The 18,720-nt window shown below is 62.6% G+C and overlaps 1 protein-coding gene across 2 annotated transcripts in view; it reads left to right on the top strand.

Moving 5' to 3' along the window:
* The first annotated feature begins 1,470 nt into the window (after positions 1–1,470).
* The window catches only part of MOB2 (MOB kinase activator 2), a 52,103-nt gene continuing 34,853 nt past the window's right edge, over positions 1,471–18,720 (top strand). The window contains exon 1 of one of the 2 annotated variants that reach the window (XM_069565828.1): positions 1,471–1,609. In XM_069565828.1, coding sequence (XP_069421929.1) covers positions 1,593–1,609 — 17 coding nt within the window. In that variant the 5' untranslated portion in view covers positions 1,471–1,592. Of the gene's footprint in view, positions 1,610–9,107; positions 9,242–18,720 lie in introns of those variants that run through there. The other variant, XM_069565826.1, reaches the window with a different exon arrangement.

Below are 18,720 nucleotides of genomic sequence, written 5' to 3' on the forward strand. Positions count from 1 at the left end.
AGTTTCAGCAGTAAACTCAAATCCTTTCCATCTTTCTGCTCTGCCATTAGCATGCCTCATGGTCCAAGATGGCTGCAGAAGTTCTAGCCATTGTCTTCCCATTATCGACAGGAACCGGGAGGCTGGGCCGGGGTTGGGTGGGATGGAAAGATGAAAAGGATACCCTGCAAGCCCCCTAGCGACTTCCACCTGCATCTCATTGGCCACTCTGCCTACACGCGAAGCTGGGGTAGAGGACTAGGAGGAGGAGATGAAGGAACAGGAGAAAGGGAAGGAGAAGAGGAGGATATGGCATCGGGCAGGCAGCACCGTCTCCGACCAGAGTTCACTGAGTGTGCTGAGCTCACCGTGTGCCTGCTCAGTCGTGTCCGACTCTGCGCCCTCACGAGCTCTAGCCCACCAGGCTCCTCCAGCCACAGGATTCTCCAGGCAAGAGCGCTGGAGTGGGGTGCCATTCCCTCCTCCGGGGGTCTTCTCAACCCAGGGGACTTCTGGGGGTGTAAGGAGAGAGTGGGTGTGAGGGGACAGCCGGGGGTGTGAGGGGACATCCGGGGGTGTGAGGGGACATCTGGGGGTGTAGGGGACAGCCGGTGTGAGGGGACAGCGGGTGTGAGGGCACATTCGGGTGTTTGAGGGGACATCTGCGGGTGTGAGGGGACACCCGGGTTGTGAGGGGACAGCAGGTGTGAGGGGACAGCGGGTGTGAGGGCGCATTCGGGTGTGTGAGGGACATCCGGGTGTGTGTGAGGGGACACCCGGGGTGTGACGAGACAGTGAGTGTGAGGGGGCATCCAGGGTGTGAGGGGACATCCAGGGTGTGAGGGGACATCCGGGGGTGTGAGGGGACATCCGGGGATATGAAGGGACATCCGGGGATCTGAGGGGACATCCGGGAGTGTGGGAGGGGACACCCGGGGTGTGACGGGACAGTGAGTGTGAGGGGACATCCAGGGTGTGAGGGGACATCCGGGGATATGAAGGGACATCCGGGGATCTGAGGGGACATCCGGGAGTGTGGGAGGGGACACCCGGGGTGTGACGAGACAGTGAGTGTGAGGGGACATCCAGGGTGTGAGGGGACATCCGGGGATATGAAGGGACATCCGGGGATCTGAGGGGACATCCGGGAGTGTGGGAGGGGACATCCGGGGTGTGAGGTGACATCCAGGGTGTGAGGGGACATCTCGAGTGTGAGGGGACATCCGGGGATATGAGGGGACATCCGGGGGTGTGAGGGGACAGCACGTATGAGGGGACATGCGGGGTATGAGGAGACATCCAGGGTGTGAGGAGACATCCAGGGTATGAGGAGACATCCGAGGTGTGAGGGGACAGGCGGGGTGTGAAGGGACATCCCAGGGTGTAAGGGAAAATTCCTGCGCCTGCTCCTGGGGACGCGGCGGCGGGGGGGCGGGGGCCGCAGTAGCAGCCGGGACTACCTTTCCCAGCAGGCGTCGCGCTACGCGTCACTTCCGGCAGCGCCCGCGGCGCGCGTGTGGGAGTGAGTAAGAGAGTGTTTACTTCCGGCCGCCGCCGCCGCGGGCTGAGGGCCGAGTGAGTCGGGCGGCGGGCGCGGCGGGCCCCGCGCAGCCATGGACTGGCTCATGGGGTGAGTCCGGCGGCGGGGCGGGCGGGCCGGGCCGCAGGGCGCGCCGCGGGCGGCACCGGTCAAGGACATCCTACCGGGCGGGCGAGGGGCGACCCCGGGTCGGGCCGGGGCCGGGGCTCCCGGGAACGGGTTCGGGGCCGGGCCGGGAGCGGGCCCGCGGCCGGCCTGCGGTCGAGCGCTCGCGCGGAGCGCCGCGTCCCGGGAGCCGGACCGGGGCCGGTGGCCACACCTCGCCGCTGATTGTCGGGCGGCGGGAGAGGTCGGACCCGGGCTGCTCGCCGGTCAGCGCGGGGAACTTGCTTCTGCAAGAAATAACATTGATGCCGGCAGAGGACAGTCCCTTTAAAAGGAGGGAAAAAGAGCAAAACAACCCAACTCTGCCAGCGTCCGCCGGGCGAGGTCGGCGGGCAGGGTGCGCTCGGCGCTTCCGCGGGCGGCCGCCGCAGGGCGGGGTAGGAAGGAAGCATCAGCACCGGGCCCGGGCCGGGCTCTCCCTCCCTCGGCGTGTGTTGGGCTTGCTGGAGGTTAGATCAACGTGCGGGACGTCACGTCGTCCTCCACAAGTTATTCTACCTGCTTCGGTCCTTTTTTCTTCCTTCTTTTCTGTTCTTTTTTTTTTTTTTCTTTTTCTTTTAACTTTTTGAGGATGGAGAAGGGCAGGCACTTCTCACCCAGTTGGGCGGTCCTTCGTTAGTCTGGCTCTAACGTGCACAGCGCTCCTCTGGAGTCTGGGTAGTTACTCTAGGGCCTTGGGGTGGGAGTGAGGGAGCGCTTGCCTGGCTGGGGTAGGTAGAAGGCTTGTCTGGACACCGAAGACCTGGAAGGGAGGTGAAAGGTCCCATGTACGTTTCATGTCACTGTCTGATCAGGCTGTTGCTGGCGTAGGCAGTGGAGGGTGCTGGCAGGACAGTCAGCATGAGACCAATGAGACCCTTCCCTGCTGGCAGGTCGGCTGCAGTCTAGTGAAGGGGGAGACCAGACAGCGTGAGGGAGGAGTCAGAAGGCCAAAGACAGGTGCTGACTGCCGGGGAGGATCTGGAGCCAGAGCGCAGGGACCAGGAGGGCATGGTGCTGTGGGGCGAGGCAGCTCACCTGGTTTCTTGCAGAGGCGGAACTCCCATCCCAGCCTTGCTGCTCAATAGCTGTGTGACTCTAGGTGGTCGCTTCTTCTCCAGACCAGCTTTTAAACAGTCATCTGTAACGTGGGAGCCGGGTGACAAGGACCACACTGTGGCGGGGCGCGCTGAGGTGGCAGAGCTCGGTGTGTGGCGCCTGGCGTTGGTGGCGTAGGTGGAGGCCCTGGTGGGAGGCCTTTGTCGCTCACAGGCACCGAGACTGGAGGGCAGGCAGCGGTGTTATTTTGAATGGTGGGTGCTTGCTTTCTGCCTTTATCAGGAGAGACGGTGTTGGAGGCCACTGGGCCTCCTGCAGGTTGGTTTCAGAAGAGCAGACGAATGGCTGAGTTGGATTCGCAGGCCTCCGAGTCAGGGGGACCAGCCTGGTGAGCGCGGTTGCCGAGGAGGCGGCGGATCGTGTTCTTCTGTGATCATTGTGTGCTCCTGTCTGCTGCTCTGTCCCTGGAAGCTGACCGGCTGGCTGTTTTCTCTAACTGCCTAAGGTCTGTGCCTTGTGGACTTTATGGTTATCATTGTGGACAACCAGAAATTTACCACAGCTGTTCTTGAGGCCCTTGTCAAGACTATGCACCCAGGTGGCCATCTGGGCAAGGTCAGCAGAGCAGTGACTTTCTCGTGCTCAGTGGCTGGTGCCCGTGCTGGAGGAAGACAGCTTTAAAAGGGACCGTCTTGGAGTTGCTGCCTCTGTGGTCCCTGCGGAGGGAAGGAGCCCTCGCTGCCGCCTGGCTATAAAGTAGGCAGTCCTAAAGTGACTTGAGCTCTCAAGAGAGAGGTTAGGATGGAGTTTGTTTATCTGTGTGTGTGTGTCTTTTTAAACTTGGTGGACTGCGTGTTGGATTTGGTGAATCATGAATTCTTATACATCTCCTTCACTATGAACCCCCTGCTCCTTAAAAAGAAGGCGGAATAATCTCAGTCGTCACATTCTGATCTTGAGAACATATTTCCAGGGTGGGTGTCCTGGGACACGAGCTGGGAGCGCCGGGGTGTCCCCTTGTCCATCCCCCGAGTTTATCGAGCATCTGCTGTGAGGTAGGGGGCTGCCGAGGCCCGGACCTCACAGCCACAGGGGACGTGAGCGGTGCAGACCCCAGACCGCCTGCCCTGGTCCACCTGGTGCCTCTGAGGAGAGCTGGCCAGAGGCAGGTGAGGGGCCTGGCTCCTGCTGGCGCCTTTTACGTGCTCAGCGCTGGGGCTGCAGTTGGCCAGGCTGCAGCCTGGAAGAATTGAGGGAGAGTGTGTGTGTTCACTGTTTCTTGTTTTGTTGATTTGTACCATCCGCTGTCACCAGGCTGTTTGGAATAGAGATTTCATGTTTTCTGTGTTTTTTGTTCTTTCCAAAAGAAGGACTTTCTTTGCCTTCATTCGTCTTGAGTGACAAAGTGTGGCCGCAAGTGGAGTGGCGAGTGGGGCGCCCTCCCCCTCTCCTGCTCGCCGTCCTGACCACAGGAGCGGCTGACAGACGGTTCTGTGAGCTTGCATCTTCCCCATCGCTGCAGGGCCTTGCTGAGCAAGGCTGGCAGCCTTATCTTCAGCTCTCCCTGTCGTGGGTGAGGAAAGCGAGGCCTGCAGGAAACCTGCTCGGGGAGCTGGAAATGAAGCCAGCATGTTACGACTTGCTGCTGGGCTTTGCTGGGCTCACTTGCAGGAGAGCCTTGTGCCAGGCAGCTCACATCCGCCGTCTTCCTGTGCGTTTCCTCTGCTTGGCGTTGAGCCGGCCGTTGAAGTCGGTGCGTGGTAGCTTTGTCCCTCTCCTTTTACAAAAGTAATTTCTAACTTGAAATGGGCCGTGACTTCTCGTGTGGTCACGTCTCTGGTCCTTGGCTCTCTCCTTTCTGGACAGCGGCTTACAGGCTGGCACCCTCCTCGCCCAGAGCAGAACCTGTGTGAGCTGGGCCAGCGAGGGACCCACCCCACAGAGCGTGGTGGCTGGGGCGCCTTTCCACCCGTCCTTCGCTGGCAGTGGCGGGCATCTGGGAGTGGTTGATAGCAGCGCGGTTTATGTTTTGCCCAACAAAGCCACTCCAGAAGCTTCCCGGCAGCATCTGGGAATGCAAGAGAGGAAAGGCACTCCCTTCGCTTCTGCCTGGTGGGGCCCACCGGGTGAAGTTTGCAGGGACCTGCCCGCCAGGGCGGGGCCGTGCACCCCGCCAGCCCCTGACTGGGGCGGCTCCCAGCCTGGACGTTGGCGCCTCCTGTTCCTCCCTGGAGGCCAAGGAGGCGGGAGAGGTGCAGGGTAGGGCTTCCTGGCTCTCCTGGCCGAAGAAGATCGGCTCCTGGACAGGCCGCTTACTCCAGAGGGCAGCGGGCTTGGCACTTTTGGGCTGTGCCTAGGGTTTGCTGTGCAGATGAGGCCTCTCAGGCCCAGTGGCTCTGCCCGCAGGCCTCATGTTCTCGAGTGAAGGGGACCCAGGGCTGTGGTTGCCACCCCTGTGGGTGTCTGAACTGGGTGTTGATGACTGTCCCTTGGCAGTTTGCCTCTGGGGAGGATGTCGCGGTGGCTGGCTGTCAGATCCGATCGTGAGAACACCCGGGCTGAACTTCAGCAGCCTCGGGGAGCTGTGAGCTGCACACCGTAAAGTCTGCTTGCATCCGGTGTGCAATTAACTAATTTTTAGTAAAATTACAGAGAAGCGTGACCGTCACCACAGTTTAGTTTGAGAGCACTGTGGTCACCCCGAAAGAAGCCTGGCTCTCGGTGGCTCCCTGTCCCCACCCCAGCCCTGGGCGCTGGCCCTCTAGGGCCCACGTCTGCCCACCTGCCTGCTGGGCCGTTTCTGTAGAGGGAGCGGGGGCGCAGCGCGTGGCCTCCTGCGGCCCGCTCGCTCAGCTCTGCTGTGGAAGTCCTCCGTGCTGCCGCTGGCCTCGGCTGTCCTTTTGTTGCCAAGTGAGGATCCGTGGGGTGGAGATTCATGTGTCTCGCCTCTTCATGGACACCTGGACTCTTCCTGCTTTTCGCTGGTCCTGAGAGATGTTGCTGTGACCCAGCCTATCTCAGCCAGCTGTGCACCGAACGCTTCTCGCCGGGAGACCTCCAGGCCCTGCTGCGTTCGCAGTCTGGCGTGGGCCGGGCCCTGAGCCCAGGATGAGACGGAGAAGATAGTCTGTACTGGGTCAGGCTGGCACTGGGGGCGCCGAGGGCCAGGCAGGTGGCTTGGGAGGGTGCATAGGCGCTTTCCAAGTAGAAGAGGGACGGTCATGTCCCTGGGAGGAGGATGGCCCGTGCAAAAGCACCGAGGCAGGAGCAGCGGCTGGGCGTGCGACAGGTGGGCCTGGGCGGGTGTACCGACCCCTTCAAGGGGAGCCACGGTCACATGGAGCATGGCACTGGGTCTCTGTTGCCGCACACGGGCTTTCTCTCGTTGCACGCGGGGGCTTAGTTGCCCTGAGGCCTGTGGGGTCTTCCCTGACCAGGGATTGAGCCGTGTCCCCGCATTGGCAGGCGGAGTCTCCACCACCGGACCACCAGGGAGGTCCGCGCGGGACCCTCTTGGAACGAGCCCCAGTGTCTGCGCATTTGGTGGTGACAGGTCGTTGCTCACTTGTCCTCCTGCTTGGAGGGTCTGCAGGGGGCGCTCGCACGAAGCGTCCCCAGGGCTGTGCTGCGGGTGAGAGACTGGCAGGCGGGAACCCACAGAGCCGCAGGGAGCCCGGTGGGTGCTGGGCAGCGCCCGCCTTCCGCCTGGCAGGTGCTCCTGGGGTAGCCGCAGCGCCCCGTCCCAGCTGTTGGCCTTGCTTCTCACCCCTGCCCTGGTGTCACTGCCCGCTGGGCTCACCGACGCCTCATCTCAGGGTGCTGGACAGCTGGGTGGCACCAGCTGGACTCGTCCAGCGCTCGTGCTGGCCTGGGCGGCGCCTGCTCGGGCGGGTGCTGGCGGCCACCTCTGCGGATGCCTCTGTTGACGATCCGCCTGCACCAGCCTTTCCACACTGCCCTTGCTGTGTCCTGGAAACTCGGCTGTACCCAGGCCCATGTGGTTTTGTCGGGGAGGGGTTTGCGGGGTCCGAGAGGGAGGCCTGGCCTGGGCGCAGTGTGCTCGGCGGGGCACCCCCTGCGCCTGTGTGGAGCGCGTCGGCCCTGCGAGCTGGTCTCGGCGCTCGGTGGTGACCTCTGCACGCATCCCCATGTCTGCTCCCAGCTGACCTGGTTGGAGGGCCTGCCCTTCTTTGTCTTCCTCCAGATTGTTTTTCTTTCTGCCCAGCACTTCTCCCAGCCCGGGACACTCTGGGCCGTGTGCAGGGCTCTGCCCTGGAGTGGAGCCTGGGGACAGGGGGCTAGAAACAGCTGGAACCAGCGGGTAGACTGTGGACACTTAGGGTGAGTAGGGGCTGGTGCAGGCTGGGCTGCGTGGCTTTCCTTGCCTGGAGCCACGTGCCTTTGGGCCGCAGCCACGTTCTCCGCATCGTTTGGTTTTTTCTCTTTGCAAGAAGTCTCCTTGCTGGTGGGAAGTGCGGCTGTGCGTGCCTGCCTGCAGTGGCCGAGCCTGATGTCCCCCTGCTGCTGCTGGCGGGCTCCCCGAGAGGGTGGGTGCAATGCTGAGAAGTGGGGCGGGGTCCTGGGGGGGGGGGTTACACGAGAGCTGTTTAGTGGGGATTGTGAGAGGGGCCTTTGAAAAGTTTCTGTTTGAGCTAAGAGCTCAGAGATGTGAATGGGGCTCAGGGCCTGGATGGTTTGGGGTTTGAATCCCGACTGCAGCGTCACAAGATGTCCTGTCTCACTTTTGCGAGCCTCAGTTTCATCCTCTGTGAAATGGGCGGAGGATGAACAGTAACCTTCCTAGAGGGTGGTGGGAAGGAGTTCTGTGTCCACGTGGAGAAGCCCCCGCGTGCCCTCGGCAGTGCCTGTGTGCAGAGTGCGGGTGAGGGCTCTGCTCGCCAGGCCCCTAGCCCCTGCCGGCGCCGCTGCGGCCCGCCCTGCCGTGCTGCTGGGGCGAGTGGCCGCCGGGTCCCGGGGCACGCAGCCCCCTTCTGCAGCAGGCCCGGCTCTCGGGGTGACTCATGCGGGAGGGAGGGCCCAGGGGCTCTGTGTTCTGCAGGTGCCTGATGCCAGCCCCTGCCGACCGCGCCCTCCATCCGTGACCCTCCCGCCCAGCTGCCCCTGCCAGCGCCGACTGCCGCTCCAGCGCTGTCCGCGCTCCTGCCCCCAGGTGCTGCGGGAGTAGCCTGGCCACCCCTTGGGTCTCCTCTCCCCCCAGGTGGCGGTGCTGGGCGCGGAAGGTGAAGTTGCTGCGGCAGCGTGTCCGCGGGTCCGCGCCTTCCACGCTGAGAGGCGTCCTGGGTCTCCTGGGGGCGCGTGCTGGGGCTGTGGGGCCGCCTGCAGCAGCACTTTCTGCTGGCTCTGTCCTCACACCAGCCCGCTCGGGACCCAGGCTTAGCTCCCCCGTCGGTGTGGTCCAGCTTGTGGTCGTGACTGGCCCCGTCGGTCCGTCCCCCAAGTTCCTGGGGGCGTCTCGGAGGGAGGGCAGAGGAAGTGGTCACCACTGTCCCAGCCGCCTGCCGGTGAGAGTGGAAGTGTTAGTTACTCAGTTGTGTCCAGCTCTTTGCAACCCCCCGGTCTGTCCATCGAATTCCGCAGGCAAGAGTTCGGAAGTGGGTAACCACTCCCTTCTCCCAGGGATCTTCCTGAAGGAAATAGCAACCCACTCCAGTATTCATGCCTGGAAGATCTCACAGACAGAGGAGCATGGCAGGCTCCCATCCATGGGGTTGCAAAGAGTCAGACATGACTGAAGCAACTTAGCACTGCCATTCCCTTCTCCCAGGGATCTTCCTGACTCAGGGATCGAACCTGGGTCTCCTGCATTGCAGCAGATTCTTTACCGTCTGAGCCACCAGGGAAGCCTTCAAGAGTACTGGAATGGGTTGCTGCCCCCTCCTGCAGGGCACCTTCCCCCCCCAAGGGACCCCACCTGAGTCTCACCTCTCCTGCAGGCGTGTTACCGCTGAGCTACCTGGGAAGCCGTTTAGTGAGGCACTTCCAAAACAAACAGGCCTCTGGGCAATGGCAGTTTCCATTCCGAGGCTGGGGCGGGGGGGGGGGGTGCCTCCCTCTTCCTGCCAGCCTGTGGGCTGACAGGTGCGACCCCAGCGCAGGGCCTCTTCTTGTAGGGGTGCCTCCGCTGGACCCTGTCTCCCAGCTGGGGCTGCAGGGGAGGGTCCTCCCCGCTTCTCCAGCTGACTGTGATCTCTTCTGTTCCCACTTCTGGGCTGACTCGGTGGTGTCACCCGGAGGTCCTCCACGTGGCCGTGGGATGGACCCCCTCTGGGAGGATGGTGTCTGAAGGCGTGGGGCACACACCCCTCCCGGCCCCCCGCTGCCTTGGTTGGTGGTTGTGCACCCTGGGCTCCGCAGCCACGCCTCGGAGTGGAAGGAAAATATGGAAACCAGAGAGGGGCTTCCGAGTGGCTGGCCTGCTCCCTCTGGACAGGGCTTGCTGGGTCTCCAGAGCCCTGATCCACGCCTGCTCAGAGACCTTCGTGCTTTTCAGTGGTTTAGGTGAGCTCCCCTCGTCAGGCCCTAACAGCTGCCAGGGGCTAGGTGTGGAGGGTGGCGAGCTGGATGGGGGGCCAGGGCCTGGGTGTGGAGCGTGGGGAGCTGGGTAGGGGGCCAGGGGCTGGGCATGGAGGGTGGGGAGCTGGGTGGGGGGCCAGGGGCGGGGCATGGAGAGTGGGGAGCTGGGTGGGGGGCCAGGGGCTGGGTGTGGAGGGTGGGGAGCTGGGCGGGGGGCCAGGGGCGGGGCATGGAGGGTGGGGAGCTGGGTGGGGGGGCAGGGGCGGGGCCTGGAGGGTGGGGAGCTGGGCGGGGGGCCAGGGGCTGTGGCCTTTATTGTTGTTCGCTCGCTAAGTCATGTCTGACTTTCTGTGACCCCGTGACTCCAGTACACCAGGCTTTCATCTCCTTGACTGTCTTCCCGAGTTTGCTTAAATTCATGTCCTTTGAGTCAGTCAACCATCTCATCCTCATCCCGCCTCTCTTCCTGCCCTCAGTCTTTCCAGCATCAGAATCTTTTCCATTGAGTTGGCTCTTCACATCAGGTGGCCAGAGGACCGAAGCTTCGGCATCAATCCTTCTAGTAAATGTTGAGGGTTGACTTCCTTTAGGATTGACTGCCTTGATCTTGCTGTCCAGGGGGCTCTCAATACCGCAGTTCAAAGCATCAGCCCTTCAGCGCTCAGCCTCCCCTATGGTCCAGCTCTCACATCCGTACGTGACCGCTGGAAAAGCCGTAGCTCTGACTGTATAGACCTCTGTCAGCAACGTGACGTCTCTGCCCTTTAACACACTGTCTAGGCTTGTCTGCACAGCATGACCCTCATAAAACCCTTCATTCCCCCTCCCACCCGTGGAAACGGGAAGGAGGCAGTTTCCTTGTTGTGCTGGGTGGAGGGTGTGGTTCCACACAGCCCAGAGGCCCCTGGTACAGGGCCGGCCCAGGAGGCCTGGAGAGGTTGGCATCCTTCTTGGTCCACGTGTGCCAGGTGCTGGTTAGGACCAGAGCGCTCTCTTGGGGGCATTGTCAGCCCTCTGGAAATGGAGCCTCTGAGTCTCTCAGGGAGGGACTTGAGCTGCTGAGTTTCAGGTTCTTTCCTGTGGGGCCAGCGCTGACTTGAGCCCGTTTTTGGCTCCGCAGGGCCTGGGCCCTGGGTCGGGTGAGGGGTCCTTGCGTTGGCGTTGCCGCAGCCCCAGGAGCGGGCTGCCTGCCAGCGGGGCTCAGCCTGGAGCCATCTCACCATCCAGCTGGGCAGGGCCTGGGGCTGTGCCCTGCTGGGGTGCCGCTGGCTCCTAGTGGGCAGGAGTGCCGCTCGGCGCGGGTGGGGAAGGTGCTGGTTGGCCTGCGTCGGCCAGGAGGTGGCAGCAAGACCGTCCCTGGCTGGGCTGGGCTGGGCACGGGGTCTTGTAGTCACTCACGGGCCTGCTCTTTGCAGAGCCGTCTGGCTGTTTATGACTGAGGTGAATCCTTGCTATTATGTTGGCCAAAAAGTTCCTTCAGTTTTTAAATACGAGAAAGAAAACACAGGTTTTAATTTTCATCCAGAACTTTATTGAACCGTTTTCAAGGTAGTGGAGCAAGACGACTTCCCGATTTCATCTTTCTAAACCTTCTGTATCTTTTTGAGCAAAGAACTGTCGCGTGTGCCTTTTCAGTCTGCCAGGGGATTGAGTGTTTTCCATTTGCAGAATTTTTAACAACCAAATAAAGGGAAATCTGAAGGTGCCGTGTCTGATGGATGCGGAGATGAACCGAAACTTCCCAGCCCTGGTCACCATGGAAACGCACAGCCCTGGCCAGCCCAGTGTTGTAAGGGGATCTGATCCCAAGTGTCAGGATGAATGGGACTTATTCTTAAAGAGACAGGGAGAAGCAGAGACAGGAACTAGGAGGTGCTGGCTCCCAGCTCAGGGCGCTCTCTCCCCGGCGCGCCCAACTCTGCGTCTCCCCTGGGCGCAGGCTCTCCTGCCGAGAGGGGCTGTGGCCGTGCGGGAGCCCGAGCAGCGCACCCGAGGCGCAGCTGCCTGTGCGTGTGTCCAGGCCGAGGGAGCCGGGGGCTGGGTGTGCGTCTGTGGGCTGCAGCCCTGGCAGGGCCTGGGGATGGACCAGAGCTCATGTCCCTGCCCTCCCCTTCCTGGCTGTGTGCCCGTGTGTACACACACACACAGACACACACAGACACACACACACACACACTCTCTCTCTCTCTCTCTCTCTCTCTCTCTCTCTCTCTCTCTCTCTCTCTGTGTTGGGACTATGCATGCCATTTAGTTGATTCTGTTGGGAAAGGAATTCCGTTCTCGCTGCCCTCACAGAGTGGGGCTCCCAGTCCAGGCGCATGTGGGCCCTGGGGCCGTGGGAAAGATGGCAGGGGCGGGGCGCACGGAGAGCCTGGGCCAGTGCGGTCCTCCAGGTGAGCTCGTGCCGTGCCCGGCCCCTCCTGGGTGTTGGGAGCGACGGCGGGAGGCAGGGCTGAGCTGTCCCGAGGGAGAGACTGTGGACACCCCGCTGCCCGCGTCTGGTCCTCTGTCCTGTGGTCTCTTAGCTTTTGAAGGTGGTGAGTGAACAGAGAAGGACTCCACAGAAGAAAGCGCAGGCTGTGGCTGCCCCGCCTCTCCCTCATCTCAGTTGCTGCCCCGGGCGCAGGATGACTCTCTGAGAGGACCTTGTCCTCTTGGAGGACCTTCTTGCTGGGAGTGTGGGGCGGTTGGCGTCGTGACCATCCTCCCTTGTCCAGCTGGCAGCGTGTTGTCCGGGGGCGCTCAGGGCTGGGGCTGCCCATGTTCCTGAGCATCCCTGGCATGGGGTGTGTGCGGAGAGGGGGGGCCGCGGCTTTTTCCCAGCACAGGGCTCTGCCCCTCCCCTGAGAGGAGGTGGGCCTCTGGTGGCCGGGGCAGCGTGGGACCTCCCTTCTGGATGCTCTTCTCTCCCACAGCCCAGGAGCCTCACTCCCACAGCCCAGCAGCAGGCGGGCACCAGGGCGGCGGGCACCAGGGCAGCTGGCCTCGGGGCTTTGGGCCCATGGCCTCTGGTCCCAGGAGAGGCGCCAGGAGCAGGGCTCACTCCCACCCCCCGCCCATGCCGTCCACAGGTCAGGTGAGCTCGGGGTCACTCACGGCTGCTCCCTGAGCCCTGGCACCCGATGGGGAGGCTCCAGCCCCAGCCCTGCAGACTGGTTCTGGCTGGGAGGAGTTCTCTGCGAGGCGCCTGCTGTGTGGAGGTGTTCTCATGGCCGCGGTCATGTCCACTAGCTTCACAGATGTGGACATGCTCACGCCCACTGAGCGCTGAAAGTGCTGGGGCACGTGGCGGAGGTCCTGTGGGTCCCGCCCGTCGTCACAGGCTGTCCCCGCCCCCCCCGCCCGGCCTGCTCCCGCCTCCTGGAAGCAGAACCTTGGGCTGGGTCGCGTGGCCCTGTGCAGGGGCCCGGGTCTGGGGGTGCTGTCTGCAGAGTGCCCGTGGCGGCGGCCCAGGCGCTTCTCCGGGCGCGGGCCTGCAGCAGGGGTGGGAAGTGCTTTGTGATGGAAACCCTTGTTTTTGAGCACATTCTCTTGTTCTGCGGGAAGGCCTCCTACCTTCTTGGCTGAAGAAGTGCTGGGCTCAGCTGAGTTCTGAGAGCTCTGGCGTTTATAATTTGTACAAAAATAAACGTGTCCTCTTGTTGTGACCTTGCTGGCTTTTGTGCACTTCCTTCCAGGCCAGCCGAGGGTAGCCGGGCTTAATGTGCGGTGGTCAGCCCCGCCAGGCAGGAAGGACCCGTGAACCCTGGCTTGTACGCGGCCGGGGTGTTGGGTGCTCTGTGCCCTTTCTCCTCGTGCGTTGCCTCCTCACTGGACGTGTGGGTGTAGGTGGGAGCGTTGGTGGTTTGCGGGCCCTGAGTCTGAGCTGTCGCCAGGAGGACAGCGGGCCCTGGTTCACAGTAGACGGCCACTCTCTTGTGAGGTGGCGCCATGTAAGGCGCAGCCCGCCACCTGCCGTGGAGCTCGTGGAGCTCACATCTGCTCACGCGCCGTCCTGGGCCCTGCCCAGCCATCGAGCTGGGGCCCTCCGGGCCCGCATGGCGGTCCACACGGTTGAGGGCAGGGGCGTGCACGGGCCAGCCCAGGGCCCCCGCCCCCCGCTCGGCTCCTGCTTGGGGACTGAGGCAGGTCCAGCTGCCCTCCCAGCTGGAGCCCCCCTGGGGTGCAGGCGTGCTTGTGGGGCCGGCGTGGACCCTTTCAGGACGGAGCAGCAGGGGCCTGATGGGGTCTGCCGTCAGCCTGCTCCTGTCTGCACAGCCAGGACCTGCGGGCACAGGGCTGACCCGGGGCCAGCACGGCCGGCCCTGCACGTGGTGCTCAGAGGCCCTTCCTCTGCTGCCAGCCGGGTGGCCGCGGCTGCTCTCTCGGGTCTCCAGGCCTTAGGCTGGCCCTGCCGCCTCCCCCTGGGGGCCGTGGCTCCTCGCGGGTAGGGGGCCACGTCCTCACGTCTCTTCCTGTCATGCCTGCAGTGGTGGCTGCGTTGTAGGAGCAGGCGCTGCTGCGAGGGTGCGGCGAGCGCGTCTCCACAGGGCCCTTGGCCCGCGCCTGCCCAGCGGGGGTGGCAGAGCGGGGCTGGGTGCGCGGCTGTGTTTGCCCGGCGTCCATGGGCCTTACGGCGTCAGTGCCATCGGGACCCTGGGCCTGCGGCGTCCCCAGCCTTCTGCTGATGGGCTGCAGTCAGCGTCACAGGCTCCTCCGGCAGCACCGCAGATGGGAGAGCAGTGGTGATCACGGGCCGGCCCCCGCCGCCCACCGGGAGCGGCTCGCAGGTAGCATTGTCACGGCCCCCGTCCACCGGGAGCGGCTCGCAGGTAGACTGCAGTTTTCTCAGTGTTTTTCTCAGAAGTCTGGGTCACGTGGTTTCTAATGAAAACAATAAAATGTCCCTCGAGTGAGGTTTGGAGGGTCTGGGCTAGAGGCTGCACCCTGGCCTTTGCGAGCCTATGCTGGAGCAGGCAGGGGCCTGACTGGTTGCACGGCCCACGGCCCTGCCCGCGGGACCTGACCCAGGAGTCGCCTGTGGGCGGTGTGATGACACCGGGTCACGACTTCCTGGGCGCCCTCCGGGTGGGCCCACGGTGCCATGGGCTGACCCAGCTCCAGGGCCTCAGGCCCTCCTAGACCCAGGCACCCATGGGTGGGATTGGGGAGCTCATGTCTTTATCTTTGGTTCGCACCTTCTGCAAACCAGCAGAGTACTGACCGGGTCATGCTCCTGCCCAGAAGGCCTTCTGGACGCCCTTGTCTGAGGGCTGGGGTCCTCATCTCCCTCCGTCCCCACCCGCACCCGTGAGTGCCCCTGCACTGAGCCTCTGACGCCGAAAGCCCTGCCTGTGCTCCTCGGCTTGGAGAACCTCCCGCCTGCCCGCCCAACTCCTGTGAGGCTTTCTGGTCACAGCGTTTAGAATATTTGACCTCCAGCTTCAGGGCCCAGACGCAAATGAGGGCAAGGATTGAGCTTCCCAGCCGTCTTCGTAAAGGCGCTCGCCCTGTCCGTTAGGGAAATGAAGGGGCCTTGCCTGGCAGTCCAGTGGCTGGGCTCTGGGCTTCCACTGAAGGAGCGTGGGGCCAGGCCCTGGCTGAGGAACCAAGAGCCTGCATGCTACGTGGCATGGCCAGAACAAAAAAATTAAGAAAATGATCCCATTTCCAGTGACGTTGAAAAGAATAAAATATTTATGAATAAACTAAGGAGGTGAAAAATTTGTATATTGAAAACTATAAGACATCAGTTAATTAAATTGAAGGCATGAAAGATATTCTGTGTTCATGGATTGGAAAAACTACCAACGGTTAAAATGCCCACACTATCCAAAGCAACCTAGAGGTTCAGCGTAATCACTGTCAAAATTCCAATGGCACTTTTTACAAAAACATAAAAAATGATTGTAGAATTTGTAAGGAAAAACAGAAGACCCCAAACCAATTGTGAAAAAGAGCAGAGTTGGAGGCATCACACGCAGTGATCTGAAACCGCGTTGTAAAGCTGCACTAACGAAAACGGCGTGGTGCTGGCACAGAAACAGATGAAGGCCAGTTGAGCAGAGTTCGCAGCCCCGGGGCTGGGGGCGGGGGAACAGCCGTGTGTGGGGCTGGCTGATTTACAACAAAGGAGCCAAGACTATGCAACGGGCAGGGGGTGGTCTCCCTAGTAAATGCACGTGCGGAAGAATGAGGCTGGGCCGTTGTCTTTCGCTGCACACAAAAATGAGCTTAAAGTGGATTAAGTCTTTGAACCTAACACGTGAAATCTTAAAACTTGCAGAAGAAAACAGAGGCAGTGTGTTGACGTTGGTCTTGGTGATGATTTTTTTTTTGCATTTGACCCCAGAAGGAAAGGCAGCAGCAGGAAAAATCGGTGGGGCAGCGTTAGCGAGCGCCTGAGGCAGCCTGGCGCGGGTGAGAAGGGCAGCCGGCCGCCCGCCTGACACGGGCTCCAGACCCAGACACACCGGGAGCTGAGGCGCACAGGAGACCTAAACAGACACTTCCCGAAGCAAGTACACAGAGGCCGACAGGCGCACGAGAAGGTGCTCCGCATCACTCATCAGGGAAACGCGCGTCAAAACCACACCGAGATAGCACCTCACTCCTGCCAGAATGGTACCAGAAAGAAGACGAGAGGTCTCGAGGCTTGGCGCGGATGTAGCGAAAAGGAGGGCTCTGCAGGGTTGGGAATGTCAGCTGGCACGGCCGCTGTGGAGAACAGCGCGGAGGGGCCTCAGGGAACAGAATGGAACTGGCGCCTGGTGCAGCAGCCTGCTGTTGGGAGTGTATCTGAAGGAAGGCGCTTTCTTGAAGAGAGTTCTCTACGTCCGTGTAGACGTCTCTATGTCCGCTGCAGCGCTAGTCGCCGTTGCCAAGATTCGGAAGTGTCTTCAGTGTCGATTGGTGGGCGAACGGATGGGGAAAACGTGGCCCACGTGTGTGCGCAGAGACCCCTAAGGAGGGGAAAGGCCAGCCGCCTGGGGAGGCGTGGTGCACGCAGCCCTCGCAGAAGGCACGTCCAGACCCCATCAGAGGACAGAGGAAGGGGTGGGGGGGGGGCGCGCCCCAGGCCCCTGGGGAGAGCCTGGCCGCGCTGCTGGTGGCTGTAGTCGAGGGGCTGTCCACGACGCAAGACCGCCCATCTCTGCTGGCCTCACGTAAGTGGACAGGCACACGCACGGAGATACCCCGAGGGGGAAGGCAGACCCCCTTTACCCTTAGCATGCGCGTGTGCAGGCACCACCTTCCCGAGAAGCGGGCCGAAGCCCTACTCAGGTTGAGGCGCAGGGCAGTGTGGACGAAACAGGGACGAGAGGCTGCCGGGAGCAGCCCGGCTGCCGCTCCAGGGCCAGAGGCAGAGGCTGGAGACAGGCGACGGGGACGTGAAGGGCGCTCGGCCGTGTCCGACTCTTTGCGACCCCATGGACTGTCCCTGGAACTCTCCAGGCCAGAATACTGGAGTGGGTAGCCTTTCCCTTCTCCAGGGGATCTTCCCAACCCAGGGTTGGAACCCAGGTCTCCTGCCTTGCGAGCAGGTCCTTTACCAGCTGAGCCACCAGGGAAGCCCAGGAATACCGGAGTGGGTAGCCTGGCCCTTCTCCAGCGAGGTGGGTCGCCATGTAGACATCGGCTGCGTGAGCGACTCAGCCTGTTTCTTACTGAAGGGTTTTGAAAGCAGCCTCTGTTGATGAAAATCAGTCAGATCCTTCCTTCTGGTCTCTGCTGATTCTGGAGTGTTTAGGTTGAAGCTGTTCGCGAGTGAAGGCCGCCCCCGCGCTCCTGTCTGCAGGCCCTGCCTCTGCTCTGGGTCGCTGGCTGGTGGCATTGGAGCCCCTGTATCTGATTGTGAGGTCAGGGGGCCAGTGCCCACTGGGGTTTCTGGGTAGGCTTTGCTCCAGCGTGCTTCCTGTCCCAGCAGGCCTCACGTGACACCCTGGAGACCCTCCCAGTAGAGACCTGACGTGTGCTGGGGGGGCCCGGCTGTCCCCGTGGCGCCCCCCTCACAGGTTCGCAGAGCCTGCTGGACCCCGGGTAGTTCCTCCTTCCATCCCGTTCAGCGCCTCGCTCTTCCCTGCTGCTCCACCGGGTGGCCAGCCATGCCCAGAAGGGCCCCGCCCGCGGCGCCGTCCCCGCGCTCCTGCAGCATCGGGCCCCTCCAGCCGTCCCTCTGGAGGCAGGCAGGGAGGGCTCACGTCTGTGCGCCGGCCTCTGGGGCCGGCCTGGGGCGGTGCCCGCTGCAGCGTGCACTGCGCCCCCCTCTGCCACCCCTGGCACCACGCCAGTATCCCCGCACAGCAGGCTGCCCTCGGTCAGGGCCTCTGCTGAGACAGGTCTGCCTGGCCCTCTGCCTTGGAGGGGAGCCGAAGCTGCCCCTTTGGTGGGTCCCTGTGGTGTGAGCAGGGACTGCGCCCTGCAGAGCTTGCTGTGAGCCGCTGGGGTCTGAGGTGTGACAGCAGCCCCTCTGTGACGGGAACAGAGCCAGTGCTGGGCTCCAGGGCAGCTCAGATGGGGCAGCTTGCGGCCTCCCCTGCTCAGCCACCCTGGGTGACCAGGGACCTGGGGAGACGGAAGCACCCCTTCGGCCTCCTGGGAGCCGGCAGACAGCCGAGCGAGGCGCCGCCTCTCGTTCCAGGTGTCCCCGGGCCCCGGGGGAGTGTCCTCCTGGGCCGTGGTGGCCCGGGGCCTGTCCTCTGCACTCAGAGGAGCCAGCGAGAGGCGGTGCCGGCCTCCCGCAGCGGCCACACGCAGGACGAGCGCGCTCTGCAGAGCCCGACGTGGCCTCTCTGAGAGCCGGCCGGAGGCACTCCCTTCTGGAACTCAGGGTCTTGCTGCCCAAGTCGGCCTCGGGCGCACACTTCTGCTCACTGTGTGTCTTGTTCTTCTTCATGGACTGAGGGGGAGAGAGCAGGTGTGAGCCTTCACCTTTCTGGGGTGTGGACACGGGGACGAAGGCCGCAGGCCAGCCTGGAGCACAGGCGCTCTGGCCGTGACGCCTCTGAGGAGACGCTTTGTCCTGTCAGCCCTCTAGTGGCCCCACATCAATATACACGAGGCTGGATAAACGCTTGATTCCTTGCCTCTGCTTACCAGCTCTCAGAATTAAGTGCTGATTCTGTAACGCCTTCTCCAAGTAACCAAGAAGGCGTAAAGTGTGCACCCCACTGAGAATTGATGGGCTGAAGCAGTCTCCGTCTTGCAGGCTGCTGCAGCTCCGATCCTCCCTGATGGTCAGTCTGCCCCGTCCGTGGCCTCTGGGCGCTTATTCAAGCTGGTTCCCAGCCTTGTGACAGTGACTCTCGGGGCCTCGGAGAGTGACCCCGCTCTCTGCTGTGACAGTGAAGCCCCGGCTGCGGCCTGCCTTTCCTCCGGGGAGCCCTGGTTTCTTGTGGTGGGAATGGCTCGTGGAGACCATGTTCCCGGTGCCGGGGGCGCCCACTGCTTTGGGATGGTCGTCTCTGGGACTTCCTGGGGAACAG

Source organism: Ovis canadensis, chromosome 21 (assembly GCF_042477335.2).
Source record: "Ovis canadensis isolate MfBH-ARS-UI-01 breed Bighorn chromosome 21, ARS-UI_OviCan_v2, whole genome shotgun sequence".
NCBI classification, from domain to species: Eukaryota; Metazoa; Chordata; class Mammalia; order Artiodactyla; family Bovidae; genus Ovis; species Ovis canadensis.